Source organism: Mercenaria mercenaria, chromosome 8 (genome assembly GCF_021730395.1).
Source record: "Mercenaria mercenaria strain notata chromosome 8, MADL_Memer_1, whole genome shotgun sequence".
NCBI classification, from domain to species: Eukaryota; Metazoa; Mollusca; class Bivalvia; order Venerida; family Veneridae; genus Mercenaria; species Mercenaria mercenaria.
Window position 1 is genome coordinate 45,809,161 of NC_069368.1, and position 11,574 is coordinate 45,820,734.

General features: G+C 36.3%; 1 protein-coding gene across 2 annotated transcripts in view; it reads left to right on the top strand.

Annotated features, from left to right (window-relative positions):
• The window catches only part of LOC123566437 (growth hormone secretagogue receptor type 1-like), a 108,613-nt gene extending 100,671 nt beyond the window's left edge, over window positions 1-7,942 (top strand). Inside the window, exon 3 of one of the 2 annotated variants that reach the window (XM_045360539.2) lies at window positions 203-7,942. In XM_045360539.2, coding sequence (XP_045216474.2) covers window positions 203-1,373 — 1,171 coding nt within the window. In that variant the 3' untranslated portion in view covers window positions 1,374-7,942. The remainder of the gene's footprint in view (window positions 1-202) is intronic. The other variant, XM_045360538.2, reaches the window with a different exon arrangement.
• Window positions 7,943-11,574: the final 3,632 nt, after the last annotated feature.

Sequence of the window (11,574 nt, forward strand, 5' to 3'; positions counted from 1 at the left end):
GTAACGCCTGGAGTTTAAAATATCAATCTCTCTTTTCAAAGAAGGTTGATTTAATCTAAACAGATTGATAAATATACATTTCCTAGTGTCAGTAACGAAATGTTTCATGTCCGTTTTCAGAATTTTAACATAATGAGATAGCACACAATCTTCAGAAATGAAATAAATAATCATCACTAAAATTTACATTTGTATTTTACAGGAAGCTGTCGATGGAGAACATATCAGGAATTCTCAACACATCTCTGCCAACACCGAGCAGTGTGCAGCATGTTTCCACGGCGGAGGCGTTCAGAATAGCGGCGCCGACGGCGATGATGATCGACAGGATTGTCACCCCAGTCTGGTATGCCATTGGCGTCATCGGAAACCCTATCACAATGAAAATCTGGCTATCTAAGCGAATGCGGGAGTCGAATTCGTCGGCAATATACATAGGATCCATCGCTATCGTTCATTTCATTTTCATTTGGCTTCACCTATTGCTGGAACTACATATAGCATGGGGTATATCCACTTACAACAAACCAACATTGTGTGAAATTTTTAACTTTTTGTACATCATACCGCAATATTTAGCACCACTTCTGATTCTAGGATTTACTACAGAAAGATATATAGCTGTATGTTTGCCCTTCAAAAAAGAACAATTCTGCACCGTTCGCAGAGCATGTATAGTGGTGTTTCTTCTGACAATATTTTCTTTCCTTCTTGGATCTGTGCAAATGTACATCTGGACATTCAACCAGGAACGACAGTCGTGTTATTACCGAAAAGGAGCAAAAAACTTTTATATCGTATGGACTTGGGTGTCGGAAATGCTAATTTTTGCCGTTGTCCCGTTAGCAGTGTTAGTGTTCAATATTCTTGTAATTCGCGAAATAAAGCTTTTAACGCGGAGAGCGTCTTTTAGGATGCACCGCGATAGTAACAGTCGCGGAAACGCGAATCAGACATCAACAGTGACTCTGCTCTCTGTCTCATTTTATTTAATATGCACTTTATTACCAGCCACGATTGTTTATGCAATGCAGTCATTGATTAAAACAGGGGAACATACAATCCCTTACGATAAATGGTCAGAAGATCCGCAATGGCAGAGGTATCTGATATATTTCACCATAAGAAAAATAGTGGAAGAGATAACGTTTTCGAACTATGCCTGCTATGTGTTCATCTATTACATCACTGGATCATATTTCCGGACTGAGGTACATAAAATTCTATGTTTTAGACTCTGCCGAGATAAGCGTAAAAGACCTGTACAAAGGACTTCAACGAAAACAAGTACCCATCCTGAACAGTATACTCTGATAACAACAAACGGAAAACAAGACAATGGACAAGCTGAGGCTTCGTCCGCTGCCGTATAATGTGTCTGTTATATTGTTCTTGATATTTCGAATTAGTTTATGTCGAAGTATGCGCACCACATTTTGTGCTAAATATTAGGGTTATGTCAAGACTTGATTAGCATGATATTGAATATTTTGATTTTGACATTTGTTATTGCTTAGTATTATGAATCTGTTTAGCACGTCAAAGTTGCGGTCTTTTTCCCTTTTTTATGTCTTAATTTTATGTACTGATCTCAAGTTTCTGATATTTCGAAGTATCTGTTATAATTGATGTTTCTAGTTGAAGATGTGTGCGAGAGTGTGTATGTGTGTATTATTAAAAGGAAAACTAAATTAAGATTTAAAGCTTTGGATGGTAGCGCCGTCTTTAACTTTACACATTCGAAATTGTAACGAAAAGTATAACCTTTACAAAGTTCTTCATTATAAGCTTTTCATTATATGCTTGTGTTGATATGCTGCATAGTATTTTTATACGCCCTTATTGGAAAAACGCTTTCCAAAACGGACGTATAATGTGATGACATTTCCGTCTGCCAGTTTGTCCGTCTGCCCTTCAATCCTTTATAGCATAACTCAGTAGCCATTCAAGTTATTGACTTTATTTGAGGCATATAAGTAGTTTGCGATGAGAAAATGTGCTGATCACATGAACCATTTTGCTAGGTCAAAGGTCAAGGTCACAAATGGAGCTCAAATGTAAAATTTGACCCATATATTTCTTGTCCGCAGATAACTTAATAACTGATGTGTTCAAGATATTGAATTAAACTTTGCATATATGTAGGTGGCGATGAGGCAGTGTGTAGAACGCATAAACCAAGTTGCTAGGTCAAGGAGTCAAGGTCGTCACAAATGGAGATCAAAGGTCAAATTGGTCCTTCGTATTTCGTGTCCGGAATTCAAGGTATTGACTTCAATCTTTGCATATAAGTAGGTGTGAACTAGGTATGTAGGTCAAAGGTCAGGGTCACGTTTATCCGTCATATTTTGTGTTCAGAACATAACTTGATAACTGTTCAAGGTATTGATTTCAAATTTGGAATATAGGTGGGTGGTGATTTGAGGAATGCAACAAGCCACATTACTCACTCACCTCCCCTCCCCTTAAAAATTATTTATATATTTTTGTGCCTTAGTATTCTAGTGCATGAATCAGGTTGGTAGGTCAAAGGTCTAGGTTACAGCAAGGTCAACTTTGTCTGTCATATTTTGTGTCCAAAGCATAATTATGAATAAATATTCAAGGCATTGGATTCGAACTTGGCATGTAGATAGGTGGCAATGACACGATGTTCAGAGCATGTGAACTTTGTCGTTAGGTCAAAAGTCAAGGTCACAAATTGAGTTCAAATCTCTCCTTTATATTGTGTCCAGAGCACAACTTAAAAACTATTCAAGGCATTGATTTTTATAGATTTGATTAGAATAAAGGTGGGCAGTAATGAAGTGCTTTGAGGAGTGCAGCAGTCCACATTACTCACCACCCCACAACACACACACATACACACCCTCCAACAATACCCCACGCCACCGACAGAAAGAAAATTTCAGTTTCTTTTGCTTTAGTGTTCCATCATTACTGCCGCACCTCTCCCCAACACACACCAAAAAAATCTCTTTAGATTTTACTTCATCCTCCTCTGATGTAGAACTTCGAGCGTATATTGCCCCGCTTTGTTGAACTCTTGTTCTATTATCAGTGGACTTCATAGTGCGTGTGGTTGTGATATACCGGAACATGCATTGCGTTTCAAAATGATTTGGGTTTTTTTTTCGCTCAAATGAGCACAGCGTGCTCAATGTGAGTTATTTGTAATCACTCACCGTCTGTCGTCAGTCCGTTGTCCGTCCGTCCGTCCTTCGTATGTCAAGACATCGAGTGTTTCTTCGGTCTTCTTTTTTTAAACGTTATTCAAACGACTTTCCCTGGTTCCACATAGGAGCCGACTGAGCTAAAAATAGAAAAATCTTCAAACAACATCACATTCCAAAAACCTCTGGTTCACTTTTAATATAATTTCAAAGAGAAATATCTTTTGCGACCTTGTTCATAGATGGCTGCCAGGAGACATGGTTATTTTTTTTCTTGTACTTTGTTGAAACCTTAAGATATCTTTCGATTTTAAAATAATAATCCTTCGACCACCCTCTACTTAGATTTTTCAAAGATTTCGGATTTTTCTAAAACATAGCCGCCATAGGGCGTGGTCAATATTTTTTGTATGTAAATGAAGTGGACTTAAAAAGTACCATGCTGGCATAATTCTGGAGTAATTCACATGAAGAATCGTTTGATGACTGGCTACAGAAATTGTTCAAATCATTCTGATTCGTCAAAAACATGGCCGTCAGACAGCGTTGTCACTTCCTTCTATATTTATAAAGATGCCTTGAAAACCATGGCGGCCAGAACTAAAAATGGAAGCATCTTCCAGGGACACGTCCTCCCAAACTGCTGATCAGGTTTTATACAAGCTCGTAAAAATGTTTCTTAGGTAACTTTTTACCAAAATTGTTAATTTTTTTTTTCAAAACAACATGGCCACCAGGTAATGTGATCCCTTTTCCCTAGATGTATAAAGTTGAAACTTTGAAAATTTTCTTGACAGACGTTTGCCCCATTTTGAAATAGTTTCACAAAACCTTATCATCGGATGACCCTCTATCAAGATTGTTCAAAATATTCTGATTTATGAAAGCGGTGTGGTCACTTTTCTCTATATGTATATAATGGAAACGTCAAACGGTTAGGCCGATTTTATAATAACTGCACATAAATATTCCTTAGATGACACTTTGCTAAGAGTGTTCAAATTATTCAGATTCCTTGAAAAACATGGCCGCCTGATGTAGTGATACAAAAAATACAACACACTTCAGAATGCATATCCCCTTAAAACGTTGGTCTAAGGTTAAGATAAATTCACAAAAATATTCATTGCATGACTCTGTTCCAAGATTGATCAGTCAAAAATGACGGCAGCCAGCCCCGATATGCCTATAGTGATAAATTAAAAACGTCTTCTTGTCAGAAACTGGTTGTCCAATTTTGTAATAAGTTCACAAGAATGTTTTGGGGGTAAATTAGCTGTTTGGGTCGCAAATGTTAAAAAAGTATTTTATTTTATATTTCTTTTGATGTTTGATTTTTATAAAACTCGGCATGTTCTAAAAACGTAACATTTTATACATAATTTTAGGAGCCCTTTTGGCTTGGCCCTTATAAAATTACTCTGCCTGTCTGTCTGTCGTGTCCGGATACCTTGTCGGAGCCATAACTTTTTAAAGTCTCTTTAGTCCCCTACCGGTGCCGTTCAATAGATCAAAATCAATGGTTTCAAAAACGGACATCTGTTTTGTTTTAGCTAAGCTGAAACATGTGTTACAATATGTCGTTATGTAACCTATGTAACCTTTGTTAACCTCCTCCAATATTAATGGTCAGAGTCTTAAATATATTGCACGTATGTCCTTTGCCATGCCTTTATTGCAAAACATTCTTAGTTTATTTACGGTTTGCAAGATTATTAGTCCCCTACCTGTTGAAAACCAGTTTCGGGGACTATAGGAATGCGCTTTTCCGACATTCCGTCCGTCTGCAATTTCGTGTCCGGTCCATAACTCTGTCATCCATGAAGGGATTTTAATATTCCTTGGCACAAATGTTCCCTATGATGAGACGACGTGTCGTGCGCAAGACCCCTAGCTTAAAGGTCAAGGTCACAACTGGAGGTCAAAGGTCAACAGTGTTTTTTTTTCTGTCCGGTCCATAACTTTCCCATCCATGAAGGGATTTTAATATTACTTGGTACAAATGTACCTCATAATAAGACGATGTGTCATGCACAACTTTCAGACCCCTAGCTCAAAGGTCAAGGTCACACTTAGGGGTCAAATATTAACATGGCATGAACAGGGTCTGTTTCGTGTCTGGTCCATAACTCCGTCATTCATACAGGGATTTTAATATCACTTGGCACAAATGTTCCCCATGATAAGATGGCGTGTTATGCGCAAAACCCAGACCCCTGGCTCAAAGATCAAGGTCGCAATTAGGGGTCAAATGTCAACAGTGCTTTTTTCCTCACAGGTCCATAACTCTGCCATCCATGAAGGTATTTTAATATTACTTGGCACAAATGTTCCCCATGATAAGACAACGTGTCATGCACAAAACTTGGACCCCTAGCTTAAAGGTCAAGGTCACAATTGGAGGTCAAACGTCAATAAGGCTTTTTTCCTGTCCGGTCCAGAACTCTGTCATCCATCAAGGGATTACAATATTACTTGGCATAAATGTTCCCCATGATGAGACGACATGTCATGAGCAACACCCAGAACCCTAACTTAAAGGTCAAGGTCATACTTTGAGATCAAACGTCAATAGGATTTTTTTTCCTGTCCGGTCTATAACTTTGTCATGCAAGACAGGATTTAAATATCAGTTGGCACAAATATTCCTGTGAATGACATGCCATGCACAAAACCCGAGCCCTAGGTCTAAGGTCAGATACAAAAATGACTTTTTCTGGAACATTTCTTCTTCATGCATGGAGGGATTTTAATGTATCTGGGCATAAATGTTCACCACCATGAGACGAATTGTCCTGCGCAAAAACCAGGTCCCTAGATCTTAGGTCAAGGTCATACTCAGAGGTCAAAGGTTAAATTTTAAGAATGACTTTGTCCGGAGCATTTCTTTTTTATGCATGAAGGGATTTTGATGTAACTTGGCACAAAGTTTCACCACCATGAGGCACCCTTGTTTATAGAATTACGTCCTTTTGTTTTTACTAAAAATAGATTATATTGTTACTTTTTTATTACTTGCCGTAGAGAAAAATCGAGACCACTTTTCTGTGGTATAACATGTATGTTACATCGAATTTTTAGGTGTATTTTGACCTATCTCTATCTGGTAAAGAGTTTTGTGTGGACTTGTAATAGACTTTTTTTAAGGATTAATTTCCCTTTGGTGTTACTATAAATATCTTATATGATAAGTTTTTTTCAGATTTTTATATATGCACATTTTAATCCAAGTGTTTTGTTATAACATATTGTATATATAGTACAATTAAGAAATAATAAGTTCCCAAACGTGGTTATCGTAGAATAACCCGAGTTGAGTTCTAATGCGTAAGAATATATCATGAAGGCCGTAGGCTTGAGTGATATATAGTTTCGCATAAGAACGAAAAACTTGGGTTATTCTTCGATAAATCACACTTGGGAACTTATTATTTCGATTCTAACACGACATACTAGTATCAACAATGTTAGAAAAAATGGTAACTACTTTTTACGACCGTGCTACGCACCTGGATCGGATGACGTCATTGCACGCGAGTGGTTTATTGCAGAATAACCCGAGATAGATTTTGCTCTATATGTATGTAGGTTATTCGCTGGTCGTGTTAGAATATTGTTTATTCATCATTGTCAGATATCAGTTCATTATGTTATACTGCAGTAGAAAAAAGTTAGGTGCCTTCCAGTAGTTGACTTTGTATTGCATGGCAATACTTCATTCACTTGTTTATTACAGCATCGCGCGTCGCAGTGCTTATTAAATGTTTTCGCATGCTTAAGGGCATGGTCAGGATGGTGCAAAAAGTATTTGTGCAGTTTTTGCCCGGATCATTATTCGTTTTCTTTCCAATTTTATTAACATCAAGCAATAGCATCTAAGGCAACATTGAAGTATATATATATATATATAATCCATCCTCTAATTTTCAATGTAATGAATGAAAGACGCTGTTGTCCGAACCATACCTGGCTATGGTATTCCTGCATTTACGTTTTTCATACTATCAACTGCAATGGGCACTAAGATAACAATTTAACATTGAAAAAAAATGGTTTGATATAGTGAGATCTTCTCAGTACGATGCTAAAAGCTGTTTAGTTTTTTTTTATTGTTTTCTTCGAAAGCCGCATTCAGTGCTTGCTTTCAGTGTCCATATATTCTTTGATTTTTTATTCTTTCCACAAATGAATACACAGCAGTTTTTGTGAAAACTGGATAAAAAATTTGTTGGCCGATAATCTTGAAAACGTTTGTCAATTCATGTAGACTCGCCGTTCTGTTATGTCCGTTGGCATTGGACAGCAGGTTGGTGCTAGTCTACCGGAATTCAAAAGTTTATATTTGCATTGTTACGTGGTACCACAACAGTTACTGTAGTACAAGCAAATGCTGCCGTAAGAAACATATGAAAATACAATGTGACACTGAAAGGAGGTCAGGCACCAAAGAAATAAAGAAATTACAAATTCTTCCCTTACCCTGTTTCTATCGGTTAAATTGAGACATGGCCATAAAAAGTCGCTTGTGTTACGTTTAAAACGCTACTGAATATTTCAAGTGCGGAATATTACTTTGCGCCTTGCCATGAGAAAACCAACATAGTGCATTTGCGACCAGCAAACGCACTATGTTGGTTTTCTCATGGCAAGGCTCATATAACAGTATATTGTCTTGATTAAACAGAAGTTAAAAGTGCAGCTTCTTCGTTTCATATTTTTTATTGTGTAAATCATTTATTGTTATTTATTGTTTCATGCTTTATAGAAATAAAATGATTATAATTTATGTACGAGACGTCTTGTCTGTTTGCCTTACAAATTCGACATATTATGAGTTTGACATTTTTATGTTTTGTGTTTTAAGAGAAGATATTTAAGGCACGTGTGTTTAATAAAATTAAAGACATAGGACGCAAAAGTTCATAAGTTTCAGCTAAAATTTTCTACCAGTTACAGAATTTTTCAACGCATTTTATCAGTTTTATCGTCTAAAATAGTTTGGACCTCGTCATGACTTCAGACTATTTATTACAATATTTTCCCTTTTGAATGACCTTTGGTGATCTCGTAGATTAAGCACTGGTCAATAATAATAATTGTGTCTTCTCTCCTCAATAATTATTATAGATTATTATAAATATTTGCCAGTTTTATATCAGTTTATTTCTCTCGTGTACAATGAATACAGATATAAACAGAGAACGATAACGAAAACATTATCGGAAAAGTCGATTATGTCTTTATTGGTAATTCAGGTTTACTTCATGGTAAATCAGGGTTTTATAGTCAATACGATTCAAGAAGTACAACTATTTTGTCATGGATAACGGTTTCACTACCCAATTCCCCTTTTCTAAATAGTAACAATTAACATGTTATTGTTACAAATACCGTGCGAGAGTAGTAGCATAATTTAACACAATATCATTAGGAAATTGTTGCCCGGGGCCAATGAGTCACATTGGTCTTGAGAAGATATGTCCAGAGTTTGAGAATGAAAATGATTTTCAGACAACTGGTCTCCATAAAATAATTATGAAGAAAAGCAAACGCCAAGATCAGTGTGATTTTAATGCTAAAAATAGTTTCTTGCCAGTGATTTTGTGGATTACAGGTCGCCCCTTTATGTACATACCTTCTGTTTAGTTGATATACTCTGTTGTTCTTGGCAAGTGAAAAATACGTTTGAGATTGAAGTCACTTCCCGAAAAGAACAACTATCCCATCTCAATCTGAAATGGAAACAACAATTTGGAAATACATTCAAAATACAAAATTCATATACAACAATTTGCTTGGAAATTCATAGAATCTCTCGGGTATATCCCATTGCCATATGTTTGAAACATGAAACTCAAATCGAAGGAAAATTGCAACATAGACAGGATCAAGACGCTACATCTATAATACTGATTTTGTAACAAAATCGCCGCCATCCTTTCTATTTGTTGTCCAGCAAGGATTATGTGCGCGTTTTCCAATTGGTCTGAACAAATTCTTGTTCAATATTGTCAAGACTATTAGCAAGAGTTCCTGAAACAGTCTATGCTTCTTCAACACCAGTTTGATAGGGCTTTGCACAAAACTGTTCAAATCGAACTGCGAAACATCTTTTAAATAATTTGTTTTGAATAACTACGATTTAAAAAAGATGGATGATTTTAATAGTTACAGCGCTTTTCGATGCAGTGAAAGAGTATGGGTTCTTTGAATCCTTAACTAGATATTGCAGAATAGAATCTGCTAAAATCCAATCATGGCTACAGTATACCTGCAGATCATGTTCACAGTCATACTAAACTTCGGGAAATGGCACAAATCCAGCTACACAAATGTGTATGCATAAAAATCTCATTCATGAATCAGTGTAATTAAATATCACCAATGCTTCTTTTTAAAAAATAGGAGTTTATAAAAATCTAACTTTGGTAATGTTACAGCTCATATATTAGGGAAGACTTGCGGAAATGGTTGTAACAGACTTCTTATGTTGCGTGACTTAATGTTACTCGTTTACAGTTGGGGGTGACCATATTTAAGATATTTGACTTTGTACTGAAAAAAAGCAATACAATAAAAGTATCCATTAATCAATGCTTTGAACATGCGCCATACGGATACTTTGGTAAATATGAGATACAATAATAGTTTTAAAGATAAAATGGAGCGGGAGCGGAGGTCTGATGGTCAAAGTGGCGGCCGTTCAACCAGAAGGCCGTTGGTTCAAATCCCACTGGCATCACGACCATCTTTCCACAAGCTTGGTATGCTGTCACCTTACTTGCTAACTGTCAAATGTTGCGAACACGTTGACATACAATGCAATATTTTAAAGTCCATCAATACTATCAAGGAACGGGTATTATATAAATATCATATGGCAGCGTGTGTGACATTGATATTGTCAACCCGAGGGCAGAATGTCACCCGAGGGTTACAAAATCAATGTCTCACACGCTGTCATATGATATTTATTTTATTATACCGAACAAAATTAAGCACATAAAAAAGATAAAAAAAAAAAATATTTTTAATTCATTTAATTCAACAGTTTCATCTTTTCAACAACCTCATGAACAAGTTCAACAAGGTGTACAAAATACTATATAATACTATTTGTGTACAAGGGGGGGGCAATTATTTTATGATTTAGCTAAATATTTAAGCAGTTATTTGCCCTTATATGACATTCAAAATGTCAGCGCGGTCACATGACCTGACAGTCACTTTCGCTTGGTCACGTGTCAGAAAGGTTGAAAATGTTTTTGATAGTCAAAATATCTCATTCTCGGGTAATGGGATTTTATCATCGTAGACAAAAGTGAGGTATAATAACATAAACTACTAAAGACTTCAGCCTCAAAGAAATAATCAAAGCCTTGAAATGTCTGATGGTTGCGGGTTTTTGGTAGATTTATTTTCTGTTTAAATGCCAGTCTATGAATATTCATGAAATAGGAAACAAATACAAATTTAATGTGCCTCATATCTAAGAATCTAAGATGAACTCTGCCTGACCTAGCTTGTGATGTAACCATGGGCTGGAATACCTTATCATTGATAGATCTTATATAATCTAAACAGTCAGTGTGAGTGGATACAGGTTGAATAAGAACTGCTTGTTCATTGATAATTCATCCGCATTGTTCATGAATGGAACTATTTTGTGTAGCACATGAACATCCTTTGGATGTGATTCGGAATAAAATAAAGATGCTATATGATTGTCAGAAATACACTTGTAACTTTGGTAGCGGGATAAACCCGCAACGAAAAACGATATCAGGCGGTCATTTTGTACTTTCTATGATGTTAAAATTCATTTATTGAAACCAGATGATCTCCCTTTCCGCCATTTCTGATATAAAGTATTTTTCTTACATGTTGAATTAGAAACCAAATCGCTAACATTTTTGGAATCTGTCTGTTCTTCCACGTTGAAGGCTTCCATTTCTGAAATTTTACGTGAGTCTATTGAAATGGTTTTCGACTCATATTCTTTTCAAATCAAGGCACACTTCGAATTAAAAAGAGATTTGATGCGACAAAATCAAACTTTATCCAATTGCTGACTTATGTGATAGTCACTGGAAGGCTGAAAGCTAGGGAATCATACATGACGTCACTATGCAAACGTTTTGATGGCTTTTATGACGTAACCAACGACTTAATCCGAACAAAACAAATCCGAAAGTGAGCTTCTCGAACAGTGGTCACAAGTCATACAGTGCAGAAAAAAACAACAACCTTGAAGTCCTTATTTATCACCAACTTTTGATAAATGGTACGTAGTCAGGGCATCTAGGCTCCATACAGGGACATTTAGTCCAGCGAATGACTAGAAAGCAGACAGAAAACGGTGGGAAGAGCATTTAATTATCAAATTTCTTTTACAGGTCGA